Here is an 18,177-nt window from a genome sequence, read left to right as displayed (position 1 = left end):
CGAGAGTTGCAGGCCAGGTTGTGCGCATTATTACAGAGTGTTGTTATGGCTGTTCCATCAGCAGAGGAAAAGCAGGCTCCAGCATGCATCTGCAGAACCATTCCTGCTACTGAGTTAAGCCAAACTGAAGGGAGACAAGGATGAGAATGGAGAAATGAATGCGTAGGGTTTGTCATGTCAACGCAAAGGGCCCCAGTGCTCTGGACTCAGATGGTGGCAAGAGAAGGGAAAAGGACCTTTCAAACCCCAAATATATCTTACAGGAGGGATGGCAGGATTAACTCTTGTGCAATTGGGAGGTGAGAGGAAGGGGAGGGAAAGTGAATGGGCCCAGGCCGTGAGACTGAGCAAACTGAAACATGAGAATCAATCAAAAGATCGGAGCCCTGTGGAAGGAGAAAGATCTGGAAGAAAGGATAAAGTTTTATTTTTAGTATGGTAACTCTGAAATGCTTCTCAGATACTCAGTAGAAATTAGAAATGATAGATGTCTATGTATGTCTGGAGTTCTGTGGAAGAGGTAGGCTTCGTGTCTTAAAATTTTGAATTACCCCTGGGAACTTCTCTAGTGCTGGGTTTCTTGCTAGCCCCACAATGGCTCCCTCAATCAGGATATCTCCTTCCTTGCTCTGTCCTTCTCCCATCTTGACCATCCATTCCCTCATGTTCTCCTCCTCCCTCCCCATATCCTCTCCTCATCCTTTTCTACCATCTCCACCCCACTCTCCCATTTTCTCAGGAGATCTTGTCTAATTCCCCTGTCCAGGGGGATCTATATATGTCTCTCTTAGGGGTCTCCTTGTTACTTAACTTCTCTAGGATCAGGTATTATAGGCTCATTCTCCTTTGCTTTGCAGCTAGTACCCACAAGGATGACTCTAAGCAAAAGAGGCGAGGTTGCCTGAACTGGCCTTGCCCTGTAGTCAGATTGATGACTATCTTAAATGTCATCATAGAAATTTCATCTAGCACCTGATGGCAGCAGAGGCAGAGACCCATAGCAGAGCTCTGGACTGAGCTCCCAAAGTCCAGTCAAAGAATGGGAGGAGTGAGAATAAGAACAAAGAGGTCAAGACCATGATGGCGATACCCACTGAAACAGACTACCTGAGCTAATGCAAGTTCATTGACTCTGGACTGACAATGGGGAATCTGCATAGGACCAAACTAGGACCTCTGAATGTGGTTGACAGTTGTGTGACTGGGGCAGACAGTGGGGTCACTGGCAGTGAGACCAGGATTTATCCCTACTGCAGGTACTGGCTTTTTGAAACCAATTCTATTTGGAGAAATACCTTGTTCAGCCTAGATATAGTGGGGAGGGCCTTAGTCCTGCCTCAAAGCAATGTGCTAAACTTTGTTGACTCTCCTTTTTGAATTCACAACTAAATGAATACACACCATGGGGTTTTATTTAGATGACTCGAGCAAGCTCTGCTGCTGAGAGATGAGTTAGTAAGAGAGCAGACAATGAGAAATAGCGAGTCAGATGAACAACCTCGACTTAGTCAGACCTAAAAGAACAGGCTGGTAGCCGGGCAGTGGTGGCGCACGCCTTTAATCCCAGCACTCGGGAGGCAGAGGCAGGCGGATTTCTGTGAGTTCGAGACCAGCGTGGTCTACAAGAGCTAGTTCCAGGACAGGCTCCAAAACCACAGAGAAACCCTGTCTCGAAAAACAAACGAAAAACAAACAAAAGAACAGGCTGGTGGTGGGGAGGGGAACAAAATCACATCCTGTGACACCATCTAGACTGATTTAAGATTTTAGTTTTAGCCTAAGTGCAGTGAAGAGATGACACGTTTACTTTTTTTAAAAAAAAAATCATTCAGATTTACTTTGTTCTTTTTCAAATTCATTGCCTCTTCCCCTTGAGAGCCAAGTAGGCCAGGACACTTTTCTTTTGTGTATCTCCAGCCACTCCTTCCATCTTTGACCCAAGGTTTTTTAACCCACCAAAGGTGAAGCCAACCAAGAAGGTGGAGCCTTGCAAGGACCAAGTAACTGCAGCCTTCAAGGACAGGAAATTAAACCCTGCCACAACTACGTGTTCTAGGGGGAGGACTCCGAGGTGCGTATAAAACCATACACGAGAGAGCAGATGCTAGTTAATGAACTACAAAAGGCAGAGGTACTGGCTCCTTCTCATCTTATTGTTATCTGTGGCTGTGGGAGCAATGTTGTCTTTCAACTTTCAGATATTAGCAAATGAGACTTCAATAAAAAAATTGATGCAGAATAATATTTTCAGTAAATTACTGGTTCAAAGAATCCAGTTTTTCCCAAGTAAGTATTCCAAAGAAGGAAACTGTAAGTAGAGTCATACTTTTGCCTGACAAAGCCCAGATATACAATTTCCTTACTGTTGATAGTGGAAATGTATGCTCACGTGCAGCAAACTCTTCTGTTTCATACCATGGGACAACCACATAGAATCAACAATGAAGAGTGTGGTTCCCCAGCAAGTATTTGTGTGAATAAATTCTAATTCATTGAACTAGTCCTTTGATTTTGATGCGGCATCAAATACAGCACACATTTTTCCATTCAATGTATCTAGAAAGATGAGCTAGAAATGGTCAGACCCCCAATATATGGTGTTATGCATGGATAATCTATAACAGGGCAACTTCACAAGTACTCCTAAGTGACCAGCAGTAATGCTCATTTAGACCCAGTATCTTCACTTTTGATGAACTGTATGCGGAACTGGACCATTTCAAGGCAACCGCCCTATTGAATTACAGATACAAAGAGGATTACTCCCACTTTAGCATGGAGAATCAGATTTCCATTCTTTAAGAATGACTAAAAATTTCAAACTTTTTTTTTTTAACCCACAGATGGTACTAATTTGAACACATCATTCCATGTTTCCTGGAGTAATCACACAGCTTGCTTAAATTTTCTAAACATGACTGAACTGTGATGAAGCGATCAACATTAATGACCAAAGCATTTAGGAAATTACATTTTTATTCATAAATTATTTGTATCAGCAAAAACATGCTCATCACTGTTGAACTCAAGAGCCTGTAGTACTATGTTAAACTTGCTAGAGATTTAAATATCCCCCAGTCTCCATGGACTAAATTGCAGTATCTACATGATGGACATACATATAATATTTAAATATTATGTTAATTTATGAGAGTCACATTTTAGAAATTGCCAGCCTCTTACCACGAGAGGCTGATGGTCACTTGGTTTGCTTTCTCACCTAACCTGGTTAGGTACACAACTATGCAAAACCAAGTTTTGAAACTTCTTTATTTTTAACTAAGCATTTCAGATACATTGTGTGTCTTCTTGCATGGATAGTTTACACTATCTGATGATTTTTAACTATATTTACAAAAACTAAAAATAATCACCACAATTTTCAGACTTTGTTAGGAAACTTTTAGCTTTTAGAACGTTCATATGATCTATTTTCAAAAAGTGTTACAGAAATATAAGCACACACAAGTATCAGTATGCTAAAACTATCATATGCTTAATTGCCAGAAGACACTCATTTTAGCCTATGATGCCGGTTCAACATTGATACCTAGTGAATATTACTTCAAAAATGAAGGGTATAAGTGAGAAAAGTAATGCATGTATTGCTAAATGAAAGGATTTCCACAAGATATCTGCCACAATACTAACTCTAGTTGAATGATGATTTAGGTTTTTTTTCTGTTTTCTATGGACTGTATCTCTACAGAAAGAAACATTGATTAAAAGATATATACACAAAACGCCCTGGATCTAAACTGTAAAAAATATTCATAGTAAACAATTAAGTATTATGAACCTTTAGTAATCCTATGAGAGGTAAGATAGAAAAGAAAAGAGAAGAAAAAGATTAACAGCATCTCTAGTTACCAAAATAGATATGAACAGAATAAATACAATATAAATTATTATAATATAAACACATATCATGTGAATCACCAAGTGTTCACTGTGATATTTTACACAAAATACTTCGTATGATTAGAGTTATTGTCAAATAATAGTGTTCCAATATATTTATTTAAAAATATAATTTTGAAAAGATCCAAACTAATAATAATAACATGTTCTAACCTCTACATTGAACAACTTTAGGGAACTGTAATCTGATCATGCAGACAAAACATGTAAACATATAAAATTAAATAAATAAATATTAAAACGTCAGTCCATAAAAAAAATATCTGCTATAATACAAAAAGCGAAGGCTAGATGTCATCATAAATTCCATCAAATAGTTTAGATTGAATAAAATAAAACTATCTGAGGAAACAAGTTGAAATTATTTCCCAACTACTTTCATTAGGACAGTATATATACCTTCAAAATACACTACAATATAAAAGAAGTAACAGTTAATAACTTGATCACAGATACAATTCCACACAACATATCAGCAAATCAAGTCTAACAATAGACACTAGGATAATCCATCTGATTAAGTATATCTCTCTATAGAATTCAAACTTTGGTTAACAATCAAACGAATTCCTGCCAGTTTTCATAGTAATAGAATAAAAAAATGAGCAATACTTCCATAAACTCAGAAAGTCAAGTCCAAAATTCAATGCCCATTTAGCAATAAATAAGCATGTTTAACTAGAAAATGTATTTCTCAATAAGAAAATGCCACTAACAGAGAGCCTAAGACATCAGCACACAAAATATTACACTAATCCTGTCCTATGCCTGGGAAAAACAATATGTCACATTTTAACAATCTAGCCAGTGTAAAAATAAAGAAAAATAGTCAGAGTTACAAAAGAGGTAAAAGTTCCTTTCATTGCAGACTGTATGGCATTTTATATAGTAAGAACTTCTCAAAGGATGGATTTGAGTGGTCTCCTACAACTCTGAAATAAACTTATCAAAAGAGTTGAATATGAATTTATCAAAAGCACAGAATATAATTATCAATGTTAAAATCAACTGTATTTTATATCAAAATGTAACTAAAATTTAAGAATTTCATTCAAGTAACATAAGAAAACTACACAGGAATGATTTTATTAAAAGACAAGTAATTATTTACTGAAAATTATTGAAATTAAAGACCAAAACGATGAAGAACTATATTCATCCTAACTCCAAAATGTTAAGAAGTCATAAATCCCAAATTTATATTTATTCCATGCAATATCAATGAAAATGGGACATCGATGTTTGATAAAAAACTGAACAAGATTATTCTAATAACAAGATTTAAATGGAAATGTAAAGAACTAAATATAGCTAAAATTTTGAAAAAGAATGTTTGTAGAACTTCTATCTAGTGACTTCAAGAATTCCTATAAGAACTGAGGATGTAGCCAAAGATAGAATGCTTGCCTAGCATACATGAAGCCCTGGGCTTGAACTCAGCAACTTTAAGCCAGGTGTGATAGTGAATGTTTGTAATCCCATCATTCTGGTGTGGAAGGCAAGACAATTAGAAGATCAAGGTCATATTTGCGATATAGTGAGTTCAAGGACACCTTGAGTTATGAGAGACCCTGTCCTAAAATAAAATACAAGACTTTATAAAGCCATAATGATCTATGTAGTGTAGTTTTATGATAAAGACGTGTTGTGGAATAATCATTCTGTACACTGTAAATATGTATTGGTCTCACTGTTTAAAAAAACTGATTGGTTGATAGCTGGACAGGAAGAGATTGGTCAAGACAGCCTTAGACAAAAGAGGGGTGGAGTCTGAGAAGATTCCAAGAGATGCAGGAAGAAGCGAGATGTGCATGTCATACTAAGAAAATATCCAAGCAACATGGTAAAGCATAAATAACAAATATGGGTCAATTTAAATGTAAGACCTAGCTAGGAACAAGCCTGAGCTATTGACCAAGCATTTGTAATTAATACTAAGTCTTGATGCCAGTTACTTGGGAGCAACTTGTGGGACAGAAATTTCCATCTACAAAGATAGATAAGTGAATGGAAGATATTCTATCTAAAATAGACCAAAGTGATAAACTCAGTTTATTTTTGACAAAACTTCCATAAGGAAAAAAAAAAAACGTTGAGAGCTATTTAACAAATAGTTTAGAAAATTTTAATAAAATTAAAAATAATACAAGAGAATTAATTTTTTACCATACTTTATATTACATGAGATGAATAATGGTCCTGAATGTATAATCTAAAGCTATTCAATATATAGAATAAAATTTAAAGCAGTATATCCATGATGTTGGAATGCTAGAGCTAATGGACCAAGCAGTGTTTGAAATAATATAGTTTCTGTGTGATTATTTTGGGAGTCTGAGCAGTCAGGAAACAAACCTACTTCATGTAGACATTTTATTACATTTATTTTTTTCAAGACATGGTTTCTCTGTGAGACAGTTCTGATACTCACTTTGTAGTCCAGGCTGGCCCCAAACTCACAGAGATCCATCTGTCCTCCCTGCCAAATGCTACACTAAAGACATGCGCCACTATTGCCCAGTCACTTTTTATTTTCTTTCTAATACTGCAAGTTTTAATGTAGTAACTCTTTATAATAAGATATCTAATTACAAAACTAATACAAGATTTATTCAACATTGTGGTAAATACATGGTGAATTCATATTACAATTATAATTCACTAATATACTAAGAAATGGGATTTTATTCTATTTGAATTCCAAAAGAATTTTATTGGGGATAGTATTTATTGTCTTTCATTAAAAATAAGATTCCTCCTCAAATTTGTATTTTGGTAAGCCAAGGAGCTTTCGTGTTTTAAATTTACCAAGTTGTGATTAATAGTATGTGTATGACATTTATGATCAAATCATTTATAAAGCATTGATTTTAAATTAAGTCAAAATTAATATATTCCTTTTGAAACATGGTTTTTCTCAATAAATTTATTGAATATTTCAGAGTGTTTATACTTCTGCTAAGTGTTGTCTACACAGTTTACAATTTCATAAAAACAAGTACTATATTTACTAGAAAGAAAAAAAAACAATTTTGCACATACACATAACTTCCTTAACACTGGAAAGAAAAAGAACAAGGGGAAAATGAGGGAGGCGGTTGTTAGGTCAAGTCTGTTCCAAAGAGTATCAGCTACACAGAGCAGGAATAGAAAATAAGGTAATAAGATATGCCCTGGTTCCTAACTACGTCTTTAAAAACTGCGTGAGGAACAGCTGGCTTTAGCTGGAGCTTGGGTGAAGCCAAGAATGCCTGCCTGGAGGTCACTTAATGAAAGATATTATAGTAACAAGGAGGTCAGAGAGAATTATACATGGAAACCCAAATTCATTTTTTTTAAAAATGTGTCTAAAAGAACTTTTAAATTTAGAATTTGATACCTAAGACTGTTTGAATATACCAAACATTACCTTTTTGGAACTGGTCCAGGCTAAAGATAATGCAAAACAAGTTTAGGAATGTTAAAAACATTTCCCACAATGCCTCTGTGGTTTATAGCTTTCAGCAAGCCAGCTTGTAGCACTTTTTCTTTTGTAAACCAAGCACAGGTTTGAGGTTATAAATTGTTTTCATACATTTTCAATCCATGTTTTTGCAAAATTTTATTTACCCTCATTGGTATAACTATTGTTATAGATTTTTAATGAGAAAATTCTCATGATAGGACCAATGTTTTCTATTTTATCTTGTTAAATGGTGAGTGGAAAAAATCCAACAAATACAGATAAAGCAGGGAAATCACGAGGCAGGAGGGACATTCTGAACCAGTACTATCTCTGCTCAGAATCAGTCACAGAAAGCCAGTACACATCAGACCTCCTTCCCTTGGCTTTGTTTCTCATGCTTTGAAAGCAAAATTGCTAAAGTTCTTAAGATCCATTGACAGTCAAGCCTTGCATCATTGAACTTTCAAGCACAATAAATATATGTGCCTTTTCATTCTTCTATATAGACCCTCATACAGTACCATATGCCCCTCAAACTAAATCTACAATACAGTAGACATGCCCATTTTAGAGCATAAAGAAGAACATGACTGAGTTTAAAGGGACACACTTGACCCGATATAGAAGACAGCCAATTTGTACCTTCCCATTTTCCCCACTAGCTACAACTGCAAACAGTGAAGACAGACAGAGTTGACAAAAGGATACAAGGGTCATTTACAAAGAAAAGGGGCTGGGAAATCAAGGAATTGGGAAGACTGGGGTAGTCTAAACGGCAATTTTTGAAATGAAATTCCACACTGATATAACTTATATGCTACTTTAAAACCTCAGTAAAAACATTCTCTGTCAAAGGAAGGTGCTCTTGTAATCATAGCACTGAGAGACGGGGACAGGAAGATGGACACACTAGATAGTTAACCTGGTCTAGTGGGCAATTTCCATGCTAGTAAGTAGTCCTGGCTCATAAAATAAAGTAGATATCATCTGCTGGATGATACCTGAGATACCCCAATGTTGACTTATACAAATGCATGTGTGTTAATGTACACACACACAGAGAGAGAGAGAGAGAGAGAGAGAGAGAGAGAGAGAGAGAGAGAGAGAGAGAGAGAGAGGGAGGGAGGGAGGGAGGGAGGGAGGGAGGGAGGGAGGGAGGGAGGAAGGGAAGGGAAGGGAAGGGAAGGGAAGGGAAGGGAAGGGAAGGGAAGGGAAGGGAAGGGAAGGGAAGGGAAGAGAAGAGAAGAGAAGAGAAGAGAAGAGAAGAGAAGAGAAGAGAAGAGAAGAGAAGAGAAGAGAAGAGAAGAGAAGAGAAGAGAAGAGATCCCTGAAAAGAGCATAAGTCAAGGTCAAACACCAGACTGTAGGAGTGTGAGCCAAATTTGATTTTTTCTTAGGACAGGAATAAGAGTACTGTCTGTGACTCAGGGCTAGCTGTACACCATGACTAATTTTCCACCATAAATTAGAAGCTTGCGGCAGCTATAAAACTGCTTCCATCTGAACAATGAGTTCCCAACTCTCACTACCATCTCATCAACAAGCAATTCGTGTGAACCCTGATAAAAAATTAGACACCTAACGAGGATTGTAATCATAAATATAATTATATACTAGACTCAACACCTAATTTTAAAGATGAAAAATACTTCTGAAGCAGAAATTAATATTTCATCTGAATGATTCATTTTAATTATAAGAAGTTTTATATTTGACTGGAAGAAAACAGGTCTACTTTTGTCTGATGGGTATGTGGAAATAATATACAGAAATTGAGAAAAAGCTCTCATAAAAATAACTACCAGAAAAAGACAAATCTTCTCTTACTTCTACAAACTTGTGAGTGCCTGAATGACAAATTCCTTCTGACTTGGAACATTCTGCCAGGAATTTTAAGTAAACAGAAACAAAACCACATGCTGGCTCTAAGAGCAAAGAGTAGAATTAAGTGTATTAATATCCATATCATCTCATTTCAAAGAAAAAATGATGTGGTCATATATAAAATTCTGACTCCAGAAATCTAGAATGAGGTTATTTGGTTATTCATTCTGATACAGAAGTCAGAAGAGCAAACTGTGTGGGTACACAAGAAGCCATCCAAAATGTCAACAACTAACTAAATCTTTATTTCTATCCCTCCAATACCCATCTAGGTAGACCTCCAAACCTGAATTGAGATCCATTCAAACTCTTGAACAAATAATTGTGACAAAGATCTGGATTCTGAAGTAAGGTGGCTGCATATCCAATGTATCCTGAACTTTGGCTTTATCTTGACTTTATTAACTGAATTTCTGCTTTGTTCTCTTGACTGACTTCAACTTTTGAACAAGTATACTTAAACAAGTATACTTAAAATAATAACAAGTACTCTATCTCCTTTTTAGAAGCCTGAACTTCTCACTTATTTTGAAGTTATTATCCTGTGTGGCCAGTTAATGACTTTTTCTTTATACCTTGTCTTCTCTGATAAAAACCACCTGCGTGGAACTGAAAATAGTTCCTTCTAATAATGATCTGCTTTCCTCCCACTGATAAATTAGTTGTCACCTCTTGTTGGACCTGTATGAAACTATTCATCTGTCCTCGGACACACCTGTGTGCTCTAGTCTGATACTTCAACAAGGCTACAGTGTTGGGAATGTCTGTGGTGTGCTTCAATGTACTGAGTCAGGCACTTCCCCAATTGAGGCTTTGATGAGGATTGGATGATAGTTTGGGAATCTGGGCCATCCAACTTGGGATGCCATTGAAAGCTTTACTACAGATCTCACATTTGAACGGAACTTTACTAGTCTGTAGGAGGTGCTGCTTCGGTACTTTCTCCTAGGATGAATAGATGAAGTCTATTGTGCTGAATAAATAAAGTTAGGCTGGAGACAGCCACTCTATGAGGAAGGATAGGGAAAGCATATAGGTAATAGTACTAGTGGAGAGACCAATTCTAACTGGTGATAAGTTCTGGGGTAGTTTCTAGAGTAAGAGAAGAGATGAAGCACTTGGAAAAGTGGGTTACTGACACAAGTTACCAACACGGGTTACAGACACACCCTATGCCTTTCAGTATCACCTCTATGTTTCAAATAGCCAAGTCTGTTCTTTAGATAACAGATCTAAGCTGGCAGAACATAGGAGATCTAAATAGTATACTAGAGTCAATTCAGCTCAAGTCCTTACGTAGAAAGACAAGACTGAAGAGCAGGCTGGGTAACTGTGGGCGGTAAGACCTCTGCAGAGACACTGCAGGAGGCAGTAAAAGCCCAGCATAAAGAACTATTTGTTTCGCTGTTTTCTTTTTTGGAATCTGACTGCTGCCATTGATCGTCGTTCCTGCCGCTCCTGTATGTAAATATGTTCCTCCATAGGGAAACTGCTAAAGTTTCAACCCAAGACGTATCAAAGATGACAAAGCAGCTGCCACCTTCATGAAAGGGGAATTTAAAGCTGAACTGCTCCTCTTTTTCCCGACAGTATTCATCAGCTTGAATGTTGGGTATGTTTTCAGAGTTCAGGATCTTCCTGGGAGAAAGATCACAACATGGTTTGAAACCTACAAAGCAAATGCAATATGGCCATTCTAACCTACAAAGGAAGAATATTGCGAGCTCCGAAGAACATTGCATTAGAACAATGAACAGGAATGGAATGGATGCTGACACCGAAGAGGAAGGTAGGCCTTTCAAATTTCTAAAGTGTGTATCCTCGGGAACGTAAATGTGAAGTTAAATTAGGTGGTGTGACTTTCAGCAGAGACGTGGACTCATAAGATGATCCACTGAAGAGGAAATGCGTGTGAAGCCGTCCAGAGTTAGGGCTGTACCACAGATCTCATTAGGGCTGACAGCCAGGGAAGTGGTGTCATCAAGAGTGAGTCCAGGTTTTCTTAGGTAACCTGTAGAATGTGGGAGAAGGTAGAAAGAAGGAAACAACACAAAGAAACACCGCTGAGAAGTGGTGACGCTTCTTCTTATAGACTGGAGCTGAGTGACCTTTTTCTTTTACTCGGATGGTCTAAAAGGCAGTTCTGAGTTTTAGAAAAGAAAAATGGATGCACAGGGCTCTGATACTGCAAGTCTTAAGACTCCACAGAAGCAACCAGAATGCCAAGAAAACAATTATTAAGAAAATATAGTCTAAAAAGTTTGTATGTTAATTAGTTCCTTTAAGTAATGATAAAACACAGTCAATACGTTAGAGGATTTTATATTTGTATAACCGTCTATGTGTCTTCTTCTCAATCTCTCATCAAAGCAAAGAAGGTTAAATATACACTCACTTGGTACTCAGGGATCACATGTGTAGGCTAAGGAAGCGCTTGTTGCCTTTTTTAACTAAACTTCAGTATCTTCATATAAGTGTGCTATTGTGACTGTGGAGGTGGCTGAGTGTGCAAATCACCTATCATTCAAGTGTTAGGAGCAAAGTTTCGATCCCTAGAACCTACATAAATGTTGGCTGGGTATGCAGCCTACCTCTAACGCCAGAGCTTGGAAGGAGGAGGAGATGTGGGATCCTTAGGGCAAGCAGGTTAGACACAGTAGCCATATAGATAAGTTCTGCATTCAACTGAGAGATTCTGACTCAACTTAGAAGGTATACATGGGTCAAAAAGACTCTCATGTTGGCTTCGGGTGTCCATAACCAAACATAAACATGCATGTATATGTTTGAACTCATACACACATCCCCAGACACATGCAAACACATATACGCATTGGCAGGCATACCTACTACATACACATACGACTAAAAACAAGTGTCATGTAAATACTATGATAAACGTATGATATTACTTATGAATAACTAAATGTTTCAGATTAGTGAGCTACTTCCTACTAGTTGCCATTAGATCTGTCAGGCTAGTTATCGGGTTAGTCCCATACTGATGAACTGCTCACATCAGTTACCTATTTCACACTACTTACCTGAAGCTTAGATACCTGTTTCAGGTTATTTGCTCGTTTCATATAAGCTATTGGTTTAAAACTAGTAAACTGTTTTATATCACTAATAGTCACCGTTCCGTGTTATTTATTACTCCACACTAGTTACTGCATTCATGTTAGTCATATACTCAAGGTCAGCTACCCATTTCATAATACTTCAGGTTATTAATGGCCTATTTCGGCTTAGTTAATTATTTTACACCCGTTACCTGCTTCAGGTCAGTTATGTGCTCCATACTAGTTACCTGTCTCGGGGAGTGTGCTGACATTACACGTGCTTTCCTTGCCTTCACCAGCTGATGTTGACGCTCTTACTTCAAAGACGTATGATGTATTGGCAAGAAGTTTTGTAAAAGTATACATGTGGTCTTGGGGAGAAAGTTTTGTAGAATTCCTTTCAACGGTTATCACATAGTGGATTATTATTCCGTTCGTTTTCCTGGGCGGATCCCACATCACTAACACTGACTGCCAATTACGTGCCATACACTCTATATTCTGTACGACATCTGGAACTTAAGAGAAAAATATTTATTCCAAGTTAAGATTTATAGACACATAGTAAATTATTGAACTAAGCAACCAAGAAATAGGATGAGGTTTCACAAAGATAAAATAAAAATTTAATATGTCAACTTCTCTAATATGTGTGCAACAAGTTCTTAACATAAATGGCTAATGGAAACTTTTGTCTCTGATCTTGCTAAAGCTCACAAGTTTGAGCCGTTAATGGAATGTTTTTCTAGGCCCAAGCAGCAAACACATTCTCACAAAGTCTCAGAAATGCATTGGCCTCAAGTCTGGGCAGTCAGAGATGCCAACTTTCTTAGTCAGATTGGAGCAACCTTCTCAATATTCTCACTGAACATTTTTGCAATACAAAATTGTCTACTATCACTGTTTCAGGTTCAACAGGGCTGGGAAGTTCATAAGAAAAGCAGAGACATTCTATTGGGGTTCTTTGGAAGAATGGGGACTATTTCAATATGCAAATCTGGAGATATTGTTTAAAGGGTCTCAGGTTTTTCTGCTAGAATTTCTCTCAATTTATTCAACAATGGCTTCTTTTCTCTGGGGTCCATTCTATGCACCTGACATGAATGCAGAGTAACGCCGAATGTGTGAGGGTGATTATGGGTTAGAGACTCTGGCTACGTTCAATGGACATATCCAATAAGGTCCCTTAGTTTTAGTATTTTAGCCTAACTTCTATTTCAGTTTAGATATTTTAGCATAACTTCATTGTTATGGTAAAATGAGGATAGTGGAAGAAAATTATCATGTGGTTAGTTCACAGATTACAAACTGTTCACAACAATAATAGCAAGAGATGTTGCTATTATAGAAACTTGATTTAAAGAAAGTTCATGAAATTCATGACTTCTCAACAATTGTTCTCTGGTCCTAAATGTGTCCCTTATAAACCTTTCTTCTGTAGGATGAATACATCAATACAGAAAGACAATACTAAAATGTGTCTAAAATAAACAAATTGAACATTTTGGGAACATCTACTTAACTTACTCACTGAACTCCCGACAAATAATAAAAAATACATAAAAAGAAGAGTTGAGTGAGAGTGGTCCACACCTTTAATTTCAGGACTTGGGGCAAGTGGGATCTCTGAGTTTAAGGACAGCCTACTCTGTGTGTGTGTGTGTGTGCGTGTGTGTGTGTGTGTGTGTGTGTGTGTGTGTAAATTTTCTATTATTTTTGTAATCAGAGCATTATGTTTTGTGACATAATTTTGTTACTGAAAAATACTAGTTTATGAGGCAGTTTATGTAAGATGATCCTCAACCTTTATTCATTTTGTGAATACCATTAAATATTTTATAGGTTGAAAATATTTTGATATTTTCCCTCAAGTTGATTCACACTTCCCTTAGTCATTTCCATCATTTCTAACAACAACAACAAAACAATGTTGGTTTTCCACTTGGGTTACTCACTAAGTTTGGAAGGCACATTACACTTGCTCTGCCTGGATCGTGACTTCTTCATGCAAAGGATGGAATACTTATGATAATATTTATGCTACATTTATTGCATGATAAACTTGCTAATAAGTAAGGTTTAAGGGATATTTCAAGTTTTGGACAACCCCTACACTGTATGTGGCTAACGTGCCTTTCTTTTCAGTGGAAGATGCAGAGCTCGAAGAAATCTTGAGACTTTGTCAAGGTTACATAACCAACAAGCCATGGAGCTAGAATTCTAATTCAGACACTGATTGCACAGCTCCAACTCCAAGTACTAGGGGTTTGATTTGTCTGTGGGCATGCTGGGAGAGAAGCCCTCAAGTGTCTGTAAGTTCATGGGGGAAATTATTGATTTAACATCTTTAACCTCCAATTGTAATGCAGAGGTTCATTAATACAAGTACATCCAGAACTGTGATGATTGACTAGAAAAGGAATTTTCAGTCATCATTTTCATTAATCATCGTTAAAACGAAAAGATCTTCAAATATATGACCTAGCTAGTAGGTAAAAAGGGGGCATATTTAACCCACAATTAACTAATTCACAAATGAGAGCTATTTTTAACACCTACACAGAGTCTAGATGTGGCCCATTCCATTGTGCTACAGTAGTTTGGTTGCTGGGTAACCAGGCCAGTGGCCCTTTATAGTACGCGATGTTATTAGGGGACTGTATGAAGTACAAGAGACAACACTGACTCCTTCCTTTCAAACCTTATAGCTTACCTTCTTGAAGAACAATCCAAGTTACAACTCATGAAAATCTGAACAGTTATGTTAGAAGTACTGGTTCAGTTTCCTGCTCTTCCTAGCCCCACAAGCAATTCTAAGAATTGGGACATTTCACAGTCTAGAAGCCTGCCTTGTCACCTCTTTGGAAAAGAAGGTAGCCTTTTATTTTGTTTTTCTCAGTTATAGAGGAAAAGTTGTATATAAATATGCATGTATCAATACATATATATGATTCCAGAAATGACCCAGCCTAACCTTTAAGCCCTGGAATTTATTTCCCTTTTGAGGGAATACTAAATGACATTTTATTAAACAGAGGGATGGTGAGAATGTTGATTAAATATGAGAGCAAACATTGCAGAAGCAGAAACTGTGACTAACCGGACTCCCGAGTTGTGAATTTCACTACATTACTGAATTGATTGCCATTTCCGACTTTGGTAAATGCAGACACACTGATCGAGTAGGTCTTGACAGGCTCCAGCCCAAACAGTTTGGCATCAGTTTGAAAACCTGAGATATTCTGAAAAGCAAAAGATGCTTAGTCACAAGGCATCTTCAAATATGTATTTGTCATCCCAGATATATTCAAACATAATGATATATTTCTCTTATATTTAACCTAGGAGTTGATGAATATTAATAACTAAAACAATCATTAACATTCTGTCCTCCAGGGCATGCTGAGCTTATGATACAAGGATGAACTGTGTACCATTTTGGTCTTGAAGAATGTCATAATTTTTGTTTTTGAACTGTTTTTTAGAATCATGTGTTTATTATAATTTCCTTTCAATTTGCTAAGTGAAAGTTTCAACTTTAAGTGCTGTTTACGGGCAGAGAGCAGTAGTCATATCTTCCAAATTAACATTCACCTACTTGCTCATACCCAACATATCTGTGTGTGTTTACTGATTTACCAGGAACTGCATTATAGCCAGTGGAAGGAAAGCCATAGATAAAACAAAGTCTGTCTCCATGGAACTTAAGTTGGAGATTCCAAACAACTCCTAAAGTTATATTTTGACAACTTTCTTAGGAAAATACAGGGGGGAAAAAAAACCTAAAAAACCCTTCATAGTTGACCAGGGAAGAATATGCTTTCTTATAGAAAACTTCCCCCCAATAAAAAAAAATTATTAGGAAATGTATCCTAATGAAAGCGAAAAGTCAAGCTGAAGCACTTATATTACAGTCAAACACACATTCAATTGTATATCTCAAAATATAAACTATAGTGCTTATTGCATATTTCCCTAGTGGAAATTTACCAAGAACACCAATCTACTCATTTGTTTGGAGGGAGCATCAGGACATTTGTGTGGTGGTCAAGGGACAACTGGTGGGACTCAGTTCTCTCCTTGTATCATGTGGTTTTGGGGAATGGGCTCAAGTGGTCAGGCTTGGTGGTAAGAAACTTTCCTAGCTGATCCATTGTGCCATCCAACAAGCATTAAGTCTTAAGGTACCTACATTGAAGATAATGCTAGATCACATTTTAAAGTCATCTCCACGAAAACCGGGTCTACTTAGGAATAGATAGGTATATACATATACACATACGCATGTAATAATAATTAATGAGAAAAGGATTCATGATTTTGTAAGAGAACAGAAGGACATATAGAAGTGCTTGCAAGAAGGAGGGAATGTTGTAATTACTGTCTCAAATTTGTTCTTAAAAAGAAAGTAATCTCCAGGAAGACACTAACAGCTAGGGGGACTTGCTCTACCACCTCTTTCTTATTCCACGCTTTCTATTTATAAACCATTCTGAGAGATGATCTGTGGGTTATACAAATTAATAAACAGAACATGGTTCCCATCAGCAAGAAAACTTTATATTAGCTATTAAAAATCCACATAAAAATTAAGCACAATAAAATCCATTTTGATTTTTGCTCAGAAGAACTAGTGACCAGGGAAATGACTAAATTTGAGAGTTTAATCATCCACTGCAATAAATTAGCTCATTAGCTGTTGAATATATTCACACAGAAGTGAGTCTTTAAAATTTTTTCTATTAAACAAATGACTTCTTGCAGCATTTTCGAGTGACCCAAATTTCTCAGTAATGTCAACGTCTCAGCGTGCGCTGACAAGGAGCCAGTGACATCTGGAGTGGCCCCAATGCGATGTTGCCTCAACAGAGTAACAGGTAATTGAGAACAGAAAAAGAATGAAACAACAGAAAAAGAACAAAATGGAACATAGAATGATCCTGGCAGGAAAAGCTGAAAAAGCCAGTAGCAATGACAGTCAGATATAAGAAAGACAATCAGCATGGTAAACTAAATATTTAGAGGTGGCCCTGGCGTGAGAAAAGACATAAAGGAATTTGAAGAAAAATATAATCATTAAGAAGGATTGAAAATAGTGGCAAATAGAAGTAATCAAATGTAGTAGATCTTTCAAAAGAAAACTACTTGCTCTAAAATTATATATTTAACATTGTGTGGCATAAAATTGTATGTTTGCTACTAGTGAAATATTAATGGAAAATACATAATAGAAAAAAATGAATGTTTAAAGATACTGAAACCATATTCAGGTAACAGTATAATGTTTTGTTTTGTTTTTTTATGTTCAAAGCTACCATGACACTAAAGGGAGTTTTTGTTCTTCTTTAATCTCTGTGCAATGAACGCTAATGCATTTAGTATATTTCTGGAATTGTCCAAGGTGTTTTATATGGATTTGCCTATACAGTCTTCATTAACATAGGGAGCTTTTTAATTCTTATTTTACATTTGAAGAAAATAATTTTAAGAGGATAAGTAACTTCTATAATGCATCTTTGTAAATCTCAATGGAAAAATTTGAACTAGGTAATTTGATGTCAGAGCCTTTGCTTTACCATTCTGTTAAGTGTTTATATTAAAGGCCATCATTCTATGGAAATTAGGTCATATATATGCATGCACACTCTGATGCATATGCAAGGTAATCTTACGAATGGGATTGTTCCAAAGAAACTATGTCTCTCCTGTGAATATTTTCTGTAGCCCATACAGGCAATCCAAAATGATGAGAAAACACTGAGATTAAACTTGGGATAGATAATAAAAGGCTAGACACTTGGGTCACTAATACAAGTTTTATTGTTCTGGGAACCATTCCACATTTAGGAAGTTGCATAATGCAAA

At 36.6% G+C, this 18,177-nt stretch overlaps 1 protein-coding gene across 2 annotated transcripts in view; it reads right to left on the bottom strand.

Moving 5' to 3' along the window:
• The window catches only part of Ptprq (protein tyrosine phosphatase receptor type Q), a 176,388-nt gene that overhangs the window by 83,860 nt on the left and 74,351 nt on the right, over window positions 1-18,177 (bottom strand). For both annotated transcript variants that reach the window (XM_075954552.1, XM_075954553.1), the window contains exons 24-25: window positions 15,413-15,554; window positions 12,561-12,830 (exon numbers count right to left, since the gene is read on the bottom strand). In XM_075954552.1, coding sequence (XP_075810667.1) covers window positions 12,561-12,830; window positions 15,413-15,554 — 412 coding nt within the window. The remainder of the gene's footprint in view (window positions 1-12,560; window positions 12,831-15,412; window positions 15,555-18,177) is intronic.

This window comes from Microtus pennsylvanicus, chromosome 20 (genome assembly GCF_037038515.1).
Source record: "Microtus pennsylvanicus isolate mMicPen1 chromosome 20, mMicPen1.hap1, whole genome shotgun sequence".
In the NCBI taxonomy this organism is placed as follows: Eukaryota; Metazoa; Chordata; class Mammalia; order Rodentia; family Cricetidae; genus Microtus; species Microtus pennsylvanicus.
Note: the sequence above shows the minus strand (reverse complement) of the source record. Positions and strands in the feature narration are given on the sequence as shown.